This window comes from Phocoena phocoena, chromosome 2, assembly GCF_963924675.1.
Source record: "Phocoena phocoena chromosome 2, mPhoPho1.1, whole genome shotgun sequence".
NCBI classification, from domain to species: domain Eukaryota; kingdom Metazoa; phylum Chordata; class Mammalia; order Artiodactyla; family Phocoenidae; genus Phocoena; species Phocoena phocoena.
In genome coordinates, this window is record NC_089220.1 from 26,202,265 (window position 1) to 26,219,134 (window position 16,870).

The 16,870-nt window shown below is 40.2% G+C and overlaps 1 protein-coding gene across 3 annotated transcripts in view; it reads right to left on the reverse strand.

Annotated features, from left to right (window-relative positions):
• The window catches only part of GPATCH2L (G-patch domain containing 2 like), a 59,300-nt gene that overhangs the window by 8,513 nt on the left and 33,917 nt on the right, over positions 1 to 16,870 (reverse strand). For 2 of the 3 annotated variants that reach the window (XM_065871840.1, XM_065871839.1), the window contains one exon: positions 4,624 to 4,718. In XM_065871840.1, coding sequence (XP_065727912.1) covers positions 4,624 to 4,718 — 95 coding nt within the window. Of the gene's footprint in view, positions 1 to 2,725; positions 2,848 to 4,623; positions 4,719 to 16,870 lie in introns of those variants that run through there. The other variant, XM_065871841.1, reaches the window with a different exon arrangement.

Genomic DNA, 16,870 nt, shown 5'->3' on the forward strand with positions numbered 1-16,870 from the left:
CTTCATCCATGTTGTAACATTCATAATTTCATTCTTATAATGAAGGCTTTCAGACTGAGTAATAACCTACTGAATGTATATACCACATTTTATTTATCCATTCATCCAGTGATGAACATTTGGGTTGTTTCTACTTTTTGGCTACTGTCAATAATGCTGCTATGAACCTGGGTGTACAAATATCTATTTGAATCTTTGCTTTCAATTCTTTTCGGTATATATCCAGAATCAGAACTACCATGGATCACATGGTAGTTTTATGTTTCAATTTTTGAGGAACTACCGTATCTTTTTCCACAGTGGCTGCATTATTTTACATTCCCACCAGCAATGCACAAGGTTTCCAATTTCTCCACATCCTTCAAACAACAACTTTTTTTCTTTTTTTGATATAGCTATCCTAAGAACTGTGAAACGGCCAAGAGAAACTTTTGCATATGTTCTCCTGAAGAATGGTGCAGTACTTTTCACAACAGCGTAAAACAGCATAAGAATATGACTGAAATGTTCATCAAGAACGGTTAATTGTATTATACCTGTCAACTGATAAAATGGAATACCATACATATGGCAGTAAGAAAATGAATGGATTCTGGTAGGATAAGACCTGAATGAATCTCAGGAACATAAATGGGTGAAACTTGTAACTTATAAAATACAACATTCCATTTACACAAGGTTCAAAAACATGTAAAACTAGACAATATACTGCTTAGAGATACATATGTCTGTCAAAACTAGTTGAAAAAAACAAAGAATGACAAATGATTAACAAAAAATATATATCAGGATAATGGTTACCTCTGAGGAGAGTGGGAAGAAAAATTTAAAGGTGATGTTCCTTTTCTTAAAGTGGATGGTGGGTATATGGATAGTTGCTGTATTGGTTTTCTTTATATCTTATACATTTTCTATAAATGTTCTTTTGTGGCCATTCAATATTTATTTTAAAAAACATTTTTTTTTGGCGCTACGCGGGCCTCTCACTGTCGTGGCCCCTCCCGCTGCAGAGCACAGGCTCCGGACGCACAGGCCCAGCGGCCATAGCTCACGGGCCCAGCCGCTCTGGGGCACGTGGGATCTTCCCGGACCGGGGCACGAACCCGTGTCCCCTGCATCGGCAGGCAGACTCTCAACCACTGCGCCACCAGGGAAGCCCAAAAAACATTTTTAACTTTAGAAAACATTTAAACTTAATTAAAAGGCACAGTAGGCAATAAGAATCTGCCCTATGACTCCTGAGACAAGGGCCAACCTGAAATGGAACTACTACTGAATCCAATCCCAGGATTAGAATAATATTGAGAATAACTGTTTCATCTTTAAGATTCTATTCATTTATTCATACAACAAATATCTAGAGACTGTTCTATGTGTGGAGCATTATTTTTTAGATGCTGTGGGATACAGCAGTGAGCAAGACAGGTAAAAATTCCTGCCCTTGTGAATGCATCGCTAGCATTGCTGGCCTGGTATTTGAAATCTTATGTAACTAATTAACAGGTTAACCGTTGGGTACCCTTCTAAGGACACGTATCCTATCCCAGGGTGAAGAAGGTCAGAAATGGCTCTTGGATGGCCAAAACAGTCAGGGCTCGTGGGAATTCCCTGCCGGTCCAGTGGTTAGGACTCCGTGCCTCCACTGCAGAGGGCACGGATTCAATCCCTTGTCAGGGAAGTAAGATCCCGCCAAAAAAAAAAAAAAAAAAAAAAAAAGTCAGGGCTCTTAACAGAATATCTTATTATCCCAATTCTCCTTCACCTACAGCCATGTGTTTACTTTTTTTTTTTTTTAATTTTTAAAATTTTTTTGCGGTACACAGGCCTCTCACTGCTGCGGCCCCTCCCGCCGCAGAGCACAGGCTCCGGACGTGCAGGCTCAGCGGCCATGGCTCACGGGCCCAGCTGCCCTGCGGCATGTGGGATCCTCTCGGACCGGGGCACGAGCCCACGTCCCCCACATCGGCAGGCGGACTCTCAACCACTGCGCCACCAGGGAAGCCCCATGTGTTTACTTTATGAAGGAATGGGATTTGCACACCCAAAGCTCTGATTTGCCATTCTAATGAAGAAAATCATCTCAAGGAAAAGGAGTCTTGCTTTCATCTGAGTTCCTTATGCTTCTTGTAAGTACTTAAGTCTCTCAAATTTTAGAGAAAATAACCCTTTTTTCTCTTCCAGTTACAATCTTTAAGAAAATATATGACAGCTGGTACACTTCAGCATGAGGGAGACATTGGTGGGTACTCCCTGTTCGGGTGTATCGACCTGAAAAGCAGGTTAACACAGTTACTCACTAGGATCCAGGGGTGGATCTGTACACCAGGCACCTGCGTGTTATAAAGCCATAGAGGGAAGGGGAGTGGAGATAAAGTGAAGAAAATAGAGGTGCTACACTTTCAAGATGGATCTACCTAATGACCCTATGAAAAGGTCCTTTTCCCTGGCCTTTGTTAATATTAGTACAAAAAGACAGGAAGGCATCTTATTCCCTTTTGCTCTTCACCTTTCTAGCCTTATTAATATCTTTAAATGCAGTCAACTTAAAACTTTCCACTAGTGGGGGAGGGGAAAAGGGAAAAGATTTGTGGCTGCATGTTTAAGAAAGAAGCTGAATTCATCACAGTGACAGGAGAGAGTGTTGGCAGAGATCTGAGCTATTTATTCTTTTAGGAAAATCCTATAAAGAATGACACAAGGAAGCCTCTATCTGCAGTCTTGTTCATCACACTGGTGAGGAGTCCGATAACAGATGTATGCAGGAGCATGATTTAATGGCAGGAGCTGGCCCCTGATGTGTATTAATACAGCGGCAAAGCGGAACGCACCTCTCTTCATCACTCATTTCTATAAAAGAGGTGGAATCCGAGATGGCCCGACGTTAGGCAGAGCAAGCCCATTTGTTCTACTGACTGATGGCGTGGGCTCAGGCTATGTCCTTCACCTCCATGGGGCACTCAGGTTGTGGATAGAAAACAAAAAAAATGTTCAGTGAAGCAGGCCTGAGTCAACAAGTGAGAGGAGTTGGGCTCAGTAGGGGAAATGCTGAATGCTCAAGTCTTGTTTAATACCTCCCAGTACATTTCCTGATTTGAATATGGAATAAGGATTATAAACTTCTCAACAGCTCTTCTCTTATAAACAACTAAAAGCTAAAAATAGAGCTAGATATTAAGGGGGAAAAAAAGAACAAAAAGATAAAGACTGTGTTTTATTGCTTCCAATTCTACAGACTGGATGAGGATCTGGGTTTTGACATGGAGTCATGGTTTGGAACCAATTCTGTCGTATACAAGACCAAACACCTGCAGTGTTTAAGAGGGCAGCTCAAGAGTCATAGGGAAATTGGTCTGATCTTGGCTCTACAATTTATTAACCATATAACCTCAGTGAGTGATTTAACCTCTCTAAGCCTTAATTTTCCCATGTGTAAACTGGGAATAAAAACAGCATCTGCCTTATAAAGTTGTTGCAAAGGTTAAGTGAAATAATTCATGTAAAATGTTCAGCTCAGAGCACGGCCATGTGAAAATCCCTAAGAAAAACTTACTACAATCATCAGACCCATGGTTAAGAATGTTCAGTATGAACCACTGTCAAGCAACCATTCCAAACAGAAGCTCAGACAGGTCAATTTCAGAGTATGCTGAAACTTACTAAGTAAAGTTAGAGAAATAAGAGTTCCTGTCTGTCTGAGGTCTACTCTTTACTCAGGTATCAATTACTCTGATCTATATAATATATAGTATTTTCTGAAGAAAATAAAATAATTTATGATATGCTCAGTTCCCTCAGAGTGAATTCACCATCATCAAGAAAATAACCATAGGTATTTCTGATAGGTCCTACAAGCAGATACGCCCTTTTTAACCAGAGCAATTCACCCCAAAATGTATTGAAATACACAAAGTATTATTTCCTATGATTAATAATTACATTTAATTATCTTCTCTCAACTTCAAAGAAAAATGTCTATAGACATCCAGTATTCTTGCTGATATGAATACGTAATTATTCCCCTTTCTTCATTTAAGGATAACATGCCTGTGTGTATGTAAATGTGCAGCTCAGTGAATCCTGACATGTATGTACACTCGTGTAATCCCCACCAACTTCTTGATATAAAGTATTTCCAGCATCCCAGAAGACTTTTCTATGTCCTCCTCTGGTCACTACCTCCCACTGAAGATAACCATTATTTTGGTTTCTATGAACCAGTTTTGCCTAGAAAACCTTAAGTTTTAACTTGAAAACTTAATTAGAAATTTCTCGAACGGTAGAATATTAGCACTCTACTAGACATTAAAACAGTGATAATGTATTGTGCTGTATACCAAACATGAAAGTAAATAAATCCATATGGCCCCTTCGCTATTGACGAAACTGCCACCCTACCAGGATTTTCATTACCACACACCTAATTTCCTGTCTGTGCTAGAGCAAAAGTACAGATGACTAAAGACTGTTGATAGTGGAACATAGGGATTCAAACTCAAGAAAGCTGTAAGACACAGTGGAAAAGCACAGACTTCAGGGTCAGAGATGAAAAGGTATATAAAACATATAATTTAGTGCCTGACACACAGTAGGTGGTCAATAAAGGATAACTACATATATAATTACTGGCACTTGGGCTGGACAGAGATGCTGTAGCCACAGGTTTCCGTTTCCTCTTGATGTCACGTGAACATGGCGGTCCTAGGTGTATGTTTGCCTGTCTGCAGATATGAGAAAGAAAAAATACTGTTTTAACTTCGTAATTCTTATTGTAAGAGAATATGTTCAGCCCAGATGAAACCCCTGACCCATTATAGACACAGACTAACAAAATGGGCACCATCCTTTGCCATCAAGTGTCAGCACAAGTTTATTCAGAATTAATCATAACTTATTCTTTATATACTATATATACCCACTGTAAACAACTTATCTGAATTCATGATTAATTTCAATAAGTATGTATTTCATTACATGCTCTTTCTTGTACAATTATTTTTCATAAAAACTATAACCGAAATTGTTCTAAACTCACTAATGAAATACCTATTCCCAACTGGTAATATATTGAAAAGTTTAACATTACATGAACACAGATATTTGCATAGAATTTTAATAGGAAGTTTAACCCTTCTATCACTATAAATCTGGATTTTTAATAGTGTCTATATTACATAATAAGTAAGTTTAGTTTCTGTGATTTTTAAAAACATTATGTGGCAAAAGTATGTTCCCTCAACTGAATATTCAGCTTATTTAAAAAAAAAAAGGGGGGGACTTCCCTGGCGGTCCAGTGGTTAAGACTCTGCGCTTCCACTGCAGGGGGTGTGCGTTTGATCCCTGGTCAGGGAACTAAGATCTCACATGCCATGCGTCACGGTCAGAAGAAAAAAAAAGAGTGAGAGCTTCAAAGCTAGAAAAGCAAAAGATTCTCTGAAAGGCAATGGACTTAACAATGAAATAGCTGGTAAGCTATTTTTTTTTAATTTTTATTTTTATATTGGAGTATAGTGATTTACAATATTGTGTTAGTTTCAGGTGTACAGCAAAGTGATTCAGTTAAACATATACATATATCCATTCTTTTTCAGATTCTTTTCCTATACAGGTTATTACAGAATACTGAGTAGAGTTCCCTGTGCTATACAGTAGGTCCCTGTTGATTATCTATTTTATATATAACAGTGTATATATGTTAATTCCAAACTCCTAATTTATCCCTCCCACAACCTTTCCCATTCAGTAACCATAAATTTGCTTTCTACGTGTTTCTGTTTCGTAAGTAAGTTCATTTGTATAGCTTTTTAGATTCCACACAAAAGTGATATCGTATGGTATTTGTCTTTGTCTGACTTACTTCACTTAGTACGATAATCTCTAGGTCCATCCATGTTGCTGTAAATGGCATTATTTCATTCCTTTTTATGGCTGAGTAATATTCCACTGTATATACGTACCACATCTTCTTTATCCATTCTTCTGTCAATGGACATTTAGGTTGCTTCTATACCTTGGCTATTGTAAATAGTGCTGCAATGAACATTGGGGTGCATGTATCTTTTTTTTTAACATCTTTATTGGAGTATAATTGCTCCACAATGGTGTGTTAGTTTCTGCTTTATAACAAAGTGAATCAGCTATATATATACATATATCCCCATATCTCCCCCCTCTTGTGTCTCCCTCCCACCCTCCCTATCCCACCCTCTAGGTGGTCACAAAGCACCGAGCTGATCTCCCTGTGCTATGTGGATGCTTCCCACCAGCTATCCACTTTACACTTGGTAGTGTATATATGTCCATGCCACTCTCACTTTGTCCCAACTTACCCTTCCCCCTCCCCGTGTCCTCAAGTCCATTCTCTATGTCTGCGTCTTTATTCTTGTCCTACCCCTAGGTTCTTCAGAAACCTTTTTTTTTTTCCTAGATTCCATATATATGTGTTAGCATATGGTATTTGTTTTTCTCTTTCTGACTTGCTTCACTCTGTATGACAGACTCATTTTCTCTGGATATATGCTCAGGAGTGGACTGCTCGATCATATGATAATTCTATTTTTAGTTTTCTGAGGAACGCCACACTGTTTTCTACAGTGGATGCACTAACTTACATTCCCACCAACAATGTAGGAGGGTTCCCTTTTCTCCACACCCTCTCCAGCATTTCTTATTTGTAGACTTTTTAATGATGGCCATTCTGACTGGCGTGAGGTGGTACCTCACTGTAGTTTTGATTTGCATTTCTCTAATGATTAGTGATGTTGAGCATCTTTTCATGTGCATTGTGGCCATCTGTATGTCTTCTTTGGAGAAATGTCTTTTTAGAGCTTCTGCCCACTTTTTGACTGGGTTGCTTATTTTTTTTGCCATTGAGCTGCATGAGCTGTTTGTATATTTTGGAGATTGATCCCTTGTCAGTTGATTCGTTTGCAAATATTTTCTCCCATTCTGTGGGTTGTCTTTTTGTTTTGTTTATGGTTTCCTTTGCTGTGCAAAAGCTTTTAAGTTTAATCAGGTCCTATTTGTTTATTTTTGTTTTTATTTTCATTACTCTAGGAGGTGGATCCAAAAAGATACTGCTGTGATTTATGTCAAAGAGTGTTCTACCTATGTTTTCCTCTAAGAATTTTATAGTATCTGGTCTTATATTTAGGTCTTTAATCCACTTTGAGTTTATTTTTGTGTATGGTGTTAGAGAATGTTCTAATTTCATTCTTTTACAAGTAGCTGTCCAGTGTTCTCAGCACCACTTATGGAAGAGACTGTCTTTTCTCCATTGTATATTCTTGCCTCCTTTTGTCGTAGATTAACTGACCACAGATGCATGGATTTATCTCTGGACTTTCTATCCTGTTCCATTGATCTGTATTTCTGTTTTTGTGCCAGTACCAATACTGTTTTGATGACTGTAGCTTTGTAGCATAGTCTGAAGTCAGGGAGCCTGATTCCTCCACCTCTGTTTTTCTTTCTCAAGATTGCTTTGGCTATTCGGGGTCTTTTGTGTCTCCATACAAATTTTAATATTTTTTGTTCTAGTTCTGTGAAAAATGCCATTGGTAATTTGATGGGGATTGCACTGAATCTGCAGATTGCCTTGGGTAGTACAGTCATTTTGACAATACTGATTCTTCCAATCCAAGAATATATTTTTCCATCTGTTTGTCTCATCTTCGATTTCTTTCATCAGTGTCTTATAGTTTTCGGAATACAGGTCTTCTGCCTCTTTAGGTAGGTTTACTCCTGGTATTATATTCTTTTTGATGCAATGGTAAAAGGGATTGTTTCCTTAATTTCTCTTTCTGATCTTTTGTTGTTAGTGTATAGAAATCAAAGAAATTTCTGTGTATTAATTTTGTATCCTGCAACTTTACAGAATTCACTGATGAGCTCTAGTAGTTTTCTGGTAGCATCTTTAGAATTTTCTATGTATAATATCATGTCATCTGCAAACAGTGACGGTTTTACTTCTTTTCCAATTTGGATTTCTTTCATTCCTTTTTCTTCTCTGATTGCCATAGCTAGGACGCTGGTATGCTATTTTAGTTCCCTACTTCCTCCTTCCTCTCAACCTAGATAGATCCTACCCCTGACTAAGGACCAAGCTGAGCCTCACATTTATACAAAGCTTTCCTTGAACATCTTAGGCCTTATCTACCATGAATCATTATTTAACTGGTGTATACATATCTTTTTTCCCTAATGAGGCTAATCTCCTGGAGAACAGGGACTATATTTACATTTCTTTCATAATTTTCCTGTGACCTACCAACTTCCGCACAAGGCATATAGCTGATCCCCACTAAATATCTGTTGAATAAAACTGATACGAATGACTAAAAGTTCTAAAAACAAAATACTCAACTGTACACTTATAGGTGGTTAAAATGGTAAATTTTTTTTTTTTTTTGGCCATGTCGCACAGCTTACAGGATCTTAGCTGCCCACCAGGATTGAACCCGGGCCCACAGCAGTGAAAGTGTCAAGTCCTAACCACTGGACTGCCAGGGAATTCCCTAAAATGGTAAACTTTATGTTATGATATTTTACCACAATTTTTAAAACATGGCCAGAGTACAAAACATATTAAAAGGACTCTAATAAAATTATATCAGATGAACTCCTAATTAGTAGTCCTAGTTGGGGATTCAATCTCATGGCTTAATAGTCTTAAAACTGAAGCCTCAGTCAAATCTAAAAGAACCTAGTTAGCAAGGCAACAAGACTACTGTTGAATGGGCAAATTTTCCTATTCAGAGGTCCCCAATCTGGCAACTTCCACAGTTTAAAAGCATATGGAGGGCTTCCCTGGTGGTGCAGTGGTTAGGAATCCGCCTGCCAATGCAGGCGACATGGCTTCGAGCCCTGGTCCTGCAAGATCCCACATGCCGCGGAGCAACTAAGCCCACGTGCCCCACAGCTACTGAAGCCTGCGCGCCTAGAGCCCATGCTCCACAACAAGACAGGCCACCACCAATGAGAAGTCCATGCACCACAACGAAGGGTAGCCCCCACTCGCCGCAACCAGACAAAAGCCTGAGCACAGCAACGAAAACCCAACGCAGCCATAAATAAATAAATAAATAAAATAAAATTTAAAAAAGCATATGGGCCTGTGCACACACATGGGTTCTCTCTCTCTCACACACACACACACACACACACACACACACTCTTTAAAGAGCAAAAGCTTAGGAGTCAATTCAATTTATAAATAAGAAAATAAAAGAATTTGACTGAAATCATAAGAAAACTTTTAGAATGCAAAGAACACTACAACAGGTAGATATTTACAATATAAAGCCTGTGGTTTGGAAAATTCCACCAAATCACCTTATATTGATCATTTACATCTATACAGCAAAAGAGTTAACTGTAAGTTAGGTACTCCATGAATAGTTAATTCTGAAACCCCAAAGTGAAATGTAAGTATAAACATGTAAAATAGGGAAAAAATCCATTTTTCATATCTTACAGAGTCCTGGGAATAAGTCTAAATCAGCATGCTGATTTAATAATTAGAAACATGGAGGACAGAACATCAAAGGTAGACAGGTCTAAATGCAGAGGTGATAATTCCCTTTGAAGCCAAAGACACAGGCAGAAAAGAAAGTGACACTACAAATTTTGTTTCTCCTCAAAACAGAAAAATGTACAGAATAGAACTTCCATCTTTTCCACAAACAAGGTACTTGAGTATAAACTATCCAAGCTCTTTGCTCTAATTCAATCATGCTTCTCCTAAAGACCTTCAGAAAAAGAAACAAGTCAAACAAAGGGTAACAGTTTACAGCCATGCTCCTTTCTTCTTTACCTTAAGCTCACTAAAGGACTCTCCAAAACTTTTCAGATTAAATGTTAACACCATTTCTTCAAACTAAACTATGTTATTAGACAAGACAGTGGTTACCCTTGAGCTGTGGGTAGTGGGGGAAGAGGGACAGTGACTAGAAAAGGCACAGGGAACTTTTGGGATTCTTTCTGCTAATGTTCTGTTTCTGGATCTAGACGCTGGGTTACTTGGATATGGCTTCATGAAAATTCATCAGGTGTATATTTCTTTGTACACTTCTCTGTATGTGTATTATCCTTCAATAAAAAGTTTAATTAAAAAATATTGCTCTTTGGGCTTCCCTGGTGCTGCAGTGGTTGAGAGTCTGCCTGCCAATGCAGGAGACACGGGTTTGAGCCCGGGTCTGGGAAGATCCCACATGCTGCGGAGCAGCTAAGCCTGTGCACCACAACTACTAAGCCTGTGTTCTAGAGCCCGCGAACCACAACTACTGAGCCCGCATGCCACAACTACTGAAGCCCGCGTGCCTAGAGCCTGTGCTCCACAACAAGAGAAGCCACCGCAATGAGAAGCCTGCGCACCGCAACAAAGAGTAGCCCTGGCTCGCCGCAACCAGAGAAAAGCCCGCGCAGCAACGAAGACCTAACGCAGCCAAAAATAAATAAAATAAAATAAATAAATTTATATATAAAAAATATTGCTCTTCAAGGTCAATCAGTGTTTATAAAATGCTAAGTTTTGACAGATGCAAAATAAGCAGAAGAAAAGCACTCAAAAGGGTTTTAAGATAGTAATTCTCAAAGTATCAACTTGAGCTAAATGAAATAAATACTGCCTTTTATTTACACACCATCCATCATTTCACAGCTCTGCATGTTTGATGTATGTCAGTAAGATGGCTGAAGGCACATATTATCACTCCTTTATGGACCTAGTAAGTAACATTTATCTCACATTTTCCAGGAATGACACATTTTGGAGTAAAAAGATGGAGCCATTTATGTACCAAAATGTTTACATTTTTAACCGCTTTAAATGGAAATATGGTAGTTTTTAAATGCTTATCTATTTTAGTAAAATGAAAATAAGTATTACTTACCTACTATTCTGCGCATAGCTATTCACTGCACTATATTCTGCAATGTCCTTAGAAGCTGCTGTGGACTCAAAGGCTTACGTGGCCCTTGCACTACCAGCCCCTCTAGGCCTTGCTTCTTGGATCCCCACTCGTCCCTGCTCGGTGATGTTAAGGGCTTCAGGGTTAATCGTCCCTACGTTAAACGACCCCCCACCCCGACTGCTAAGCCTTCAGCCTGTAACTTCTCCACAGTAAACGATCTACTTCTACCACCCCATTCCCACTCCTAATTGTTACACCTTCAAATTTTGTAAATTCCTCTGGTTATAACTTAGGAAAGAACTGAAGGCTCTCTGAAACCAGGTAACACAGTTTATTAAGTCAATAACCTTATTTTGTTGTAAAAATATATATTTCTGTGTGGACTATTGCCTTTCTACTCAGGAGGGTTTTTTTTTTTTGCTTCTTTCATTGTTCACTGAGTTTTTACTGAGCACTGGGTGGGTTCGGTGGTGAACAAAACAGACAGTCTCTTCCCTAATGCGCTTGTAGCCTAGTCCCATTTCCAGCTGCACAGCTTTCCTAGTTACAGAATCTGCATAAGAGAGAAACTGAGGCAGAGATAAAGAGAAGTCATGCTCATTCCTAAAATTCAGCTTAGTGCTCCTTCCCTCTTAAAACATTTCTCTTAAGATCATTTCCAGGTTGGAGAGCTATTTCAAAAGAAGTAGAATAACTTCACAACTTAGGGCTGAGTACAGAAGGTATATCTTCTCTGTGTGCCTTCCTAGTAAAGATATGGGGAGGGAGGATGAGACACAGCCAAACTGTTACAGTAGGACAGGTCCAAGTGAACCCTAGTAATGGTAGAGTTTACAGCTTGGGGAAATCTAATTTTCCCTACTTGGGAAAAACCTTAGAGCAGGGGTCCCCAACCCCTGGGCCACGGACAGCTACCAGTCCGCAGCCTGTTAGGAACCTGGCCGCACAGCAGGAGGTGAGTGGCGGGCAAGCGAGTGAAGCTTCATCTGCCGCTCCCCATCGCTCACATTACTGCCTGCACCATCCCCCATCCCCCCACCCTGTCTGTGGAAACACTGTCTTCCATGAAACTGGTGCCAAAAAGGTTGGGAACCGCTGCCTTAGAGGACAAAGAAGGACGAGAACTCAGAACGAGCCAGGGGAAAGTCAAGAGGCAGCTGGGTGCTCGGAGCAGGAGGGTTAAAGGAGACAGGGGATGAACCTGCCGTGCTATGCAGCACATTAAGAACGTTAGGAGAGGCCTGCACAGGAGTGGAGAGCACTCGGGCCCCTGTGTTCTTCGGGGACCTGTGCGTGGCGGCAGGCAACTGCTGCAGCTCAGCTTCCTATTCAAGAGGCAGTTCCAATTTTCTGTTTATCCCCCCAAATTCCGTATCTATAAATTGTAGACATAAAGCATTAAGGAAGGGAAAGAAAAATAGATTGAACTATCCCCACCCCCATTTTCACTTAGAAGTATTTAACCACTTGGCTCCCTTTCTGCTTAATGTGTTATTTCTTTAATTCGTGTTGTTTTATTTTTGTATCATGTTACTTTTTTTTTTTTTTTTTTCACGGTACGCGGGCCTCTCACTCCTGTGGCCTCTCCCGTTGCGGAGCACAGGCTCCGGACGCGCAGGCTCAGCGGCCATGGCTCACGGGCCCAGCCGCTCCGCAGCATGTGGGGTCTTCCCGGACCGGGGCACGAACCCGTGTCCCCTGCATCGGCAGGCAGACTCTCAACCACTGCGCCACCAGGGAAGCCCAAAATAAACTGGTCTTTTTGTTTGTTTGTTTGTTTTGGTTTTTTGCGATACGTGGGCCTCTCACTGTTGTGGCCTCTCCCGTTGCGGAGCACAGGCTCCAGAAGCGCAGGCTCAGCCGCCATGGCTCACGGGCCCAGCCGCTCCGAGGCGTGTGGGATTTTCCCGGACCGGGGCACAAATGTAACATGTTACTTTTCTGTAGACCTTTTATATTTTGGTTATTATAAACTACTACATTATTTTCGTTATTAAACTACTTTTCTGTATTCTGAAGAACAAAAAGAAAATTGTGTTCTTTTACTCTGTGTCACTGTCTCACAAGACAGAAACTGAAAAGGGACAACACACAGGCGAGACATCATCACAAAGGACAGGAGAAGAGTGTGAGCTTCCCCTTCTCACCAACACACAAACACCCATCCTTATAGGCTGAACGGCAGAAAATTTAACTAGATTTTTAAAAACTCTTTTTAAGAGCAGTACACAGTTGCTTTTGTGTTGAACCATGTACTGTGTGAGGAGGGACAGGACCTTTCAATTATGCAGGGGCAAAAAAGGCTAACTATTAGTTAAGCTAAAATCTCTACCAAGTTAAAACTTCCTTCTCAATTGAAGTGGCATATGGTTATCAGAATCATGTAAGGAACTTTCACAAAATACACATCTCCCACCATGCTGGGATGGGAGAAGAATCTGTAATGTTTATTTTGAAATTCTTCCTCAGGTAATTCTCGTAAGTTTCTACCTACTGTGAAAATTCCTGAGCTAAAAAAAACAGACCAAATTCCCAAAGCCAAGCTAGTCCATAAAACAAATCTAAATATTTAACTTAAAGAATAACAGAATGACTAAATGAATATAAGTGTAGATAAAAGTATTGTTTCCCAGTATGCAAGCAATGAACCCAGAGAAAAGACAGACAGCGAAGCTCACTCTTTTTCTGTTTCATCTGATCTGGGCCTCAGTACTCTTTGGGCACTACTTCTTTCACAGCATGAATGCCAGGTCAGTACTTCCCCTAAAAGCATCACAGTCAGCAGCATTTCCCGAAAAGAACTTAGGGAGGTGGAGGTGGAATGAACATTAAAATTAATAAATACACTCTTCAAAAATCCTTACTTCAGGAAAAATCACTAAATTCACTTCATAAATGTGAAGGTGAATGCTGAAGATTAACAATTAATTGAAAGAGTATTCTGTATATCCACACATAAACAAAACAAACCTATTTCATTTTTTACTGCAGGTAACTGAAAAGATCAGGTGAGTTGTTAAAACTGCAGTGTTACTTAGGAAACTAGGCAGATCACAATGTCCCTGGGGCAGGAATGTACTTTTAGCGAAAAACAAAAACAAAAAAAAACTTACTTTGAGAAATACATGCATGTTTAATAGAACCAATGTTGGCAAAAAAAATAACTGAAGTGACTGCTTTAGATTTAGAACAAAGATGTTTAGAGTCACTCCTAAGGAAAGAAAACAATCTTTATCTGCCCATGGCAAGCGAATTTAAAGAATGGTTCACCTTCAAAAATCACTCATTTTAAAAACTTATTGAAAAGTTAAGTTTTTGGTATGAAATAAAAATAAAATTTATTGGGAAAAGGTATTCATTTGCTGTACTTTTCCTTAAGCACACACAAATAAGTAACATCAGGAAAAAATTATTGATATTTCTAAGGACCATAGGTCATATACATCATATATTCCAATTATTCTCCTTAATTACTAATCTATTCACCTCAATTTTTTTTTTTTTTTTTTTTTTTTTGTGGTACGCGGGCCTCTCACTGTTGTGGCCTCTCCCGTTGCGGAGCACAGGTTCCGGACGCGCAGGCTCAGCAGCCATGGCTTATGGGCCCAGCCGCTCTGCGGCATGTGGGATCTTCCCGGACTGGGGCACGAACCCGTGTCCCCTGCATCAGCAGGCAGACTCCCAACCACTGCGCCACCAGGGAAGCCCCACCTCAATTATTTTTAACAAAAATTTATGGAAGCCTACACTATGCTGGATGTGGAGAGGTTATATACAAGATGACTGAGCCAAGGGCCTGTCCACCAGGAGCTCTCAACATAGTGAGGGAGGCCGATGCATAAAGAACTAACAGATAGAAGACACTGAGCTGTAATCAAGGAAAAAGGGAAGTGTGAAGGTAAATTGTGGTAAAAGAGGATTAAATCTAAGGATGTAGAAATCCCTTCCTCACATGTGATTTTTACCTTCAGGGTTAACTGACATTTATTAAACACCCAGTAGGGGAAATGTATTTTCACAGACTTGCACGTATGAGAGGATCCAGGCCTTCTGACACTAGAAGCAGCCAGAGAGAGAAAACGACCTCACAATTAGAGGACACAAAGGAGCTTTATCTAATAGGAAGAGATCCTAGCAATCCCACTAGTGTTTTCACTCAAACCTAACTAACCCTCAGCAGTCTATGACAAACTGCTCACTAGCACCTGAAAATTCTCCGTAATCTACTTCCCTTGGCTGGGCCAAGGTTAGCATATCATGAAGCTGTTTCATGTCACCCACAGGAGCAGAATAGTTTCACATCAGTTGGAAGGATGGGTATATTACAATAGCAAAACAGAGAGAGAGAAAATGCTTTCATCATTCCACTCTGGCAGTAAGATGCCAGCTGGCTGAGAGCTGCTATAAACAAGACTGTCCAACAGTGGACAAAAGATTCCAGAACTGTGTACTATATAATGGGAATTCCAGTAGGATTGGGCAGCCTTATGGACAACATTAGAGCAGAAACATTTTCTAACACATGACCAAAACCAAGGCTCTAAAGAGGTGAGCAAGAGCTGCTGTGCATCACAGCATCCCAACAGATAGAGGACTAATAAAAGGTTCTTTCCCCCAAGCCCTGCGGTAAAACCTGAGGCTGTTTACTATGGCTCCAAAGGTCGAAATAAACAGTATGAATTGAGTCTTCTTTTTGCTCTTTGAAACTCCTTGTCAAGTGGCACAGCCAGCTGGGCACACAACTCTGATATGCAGATCATAACGTTTGTGAACAGATAAAATGAATTACAATGAGTGCAGCCTATCACATTTCAACTCTCTAACGGGCAGGAAGGTCTCTCTTTTTCACCCAGCACTGTCCAAATGACTCCTCTTATAGTCCACCTGAGGTCATTTTAAGCACCTCAGGAAGCTGTACTACTTCTCATTAGCAAACAACTCTGGAAGCCAACTCAAGGTTTGTAAAACTGCAATTATCCTAAGAACAGTGTAGGGTGGTAACTATATAACAAAAATAATAATTTTAGCTACCAGTATGCTAAATATTCAAATGTATTATTTCATTTTGAGCCCCACTAGCCCCCAAAATATTAATATTTTCATTTTCAAGGTGAGGAAATTGAGGTATGGGGAGGTTAAGTCTTGCACCCAGGTAAAGCCAAGATTCTTACCTGAGTCTGCCTAACACTAACATGAGATTAAGAAGGAATAAATGGAAATGGTGATACATTACCAAGTCACCCCCCAAAACAGAGGAAAGGTCAGGAGAGTCGGAGAAAACTCAAAACTGCCGCAAGATACTCAAAAACTACAACTGGTGACTTGTGTATCACACAAAGAGATGTAGCAACTGATAAGTTCCAGTTATGCTTTTCTAAGACAATAATGGTTAAAAAAGAAAAAAAAAGCTATCCTTCACAATCAATAAATCTCTCATTTTGGGAAAAGCTGCCTACAGCACTAGTTCCTTATTACCATTCCATGACTGTGTCCTTGACAGCAATACCACCGCCTCTACCAGAACACCAATCACACCATCTGCTGCTGGAGCAGCAGCAACCCTTAATACCGGAACCAAGGCTTACTACTTTAATAGCCACAGCCCAATACCAGCAACCAAAACAACCAAACCACAACAGCTGCTTTACGAATTTCATCTGGGTACCCTGCCCACTACCCACACACCCACCCACCAACTCTGCCCATTTGCAGTCACTATGTGCTGGGCACTGCGCTAGACCCTAGCACTCTCTCCCTCACCTGCAGCACTTCTCCAAAGCTACGCGAAGCCCAGGGTTCTACCTCCCATATAGAACTGTGCTCTGAACAGCAAAGCACAGAGCTCATACCAATTATGAAATGGGATTTCCTGCTAAGCAAATTAACAAAGCACCAGTCATAAAACCATATGCATTTAGGGTGATAGTTCCCAACGCTGGCTGTATATTAGAGAGACCTGGGAG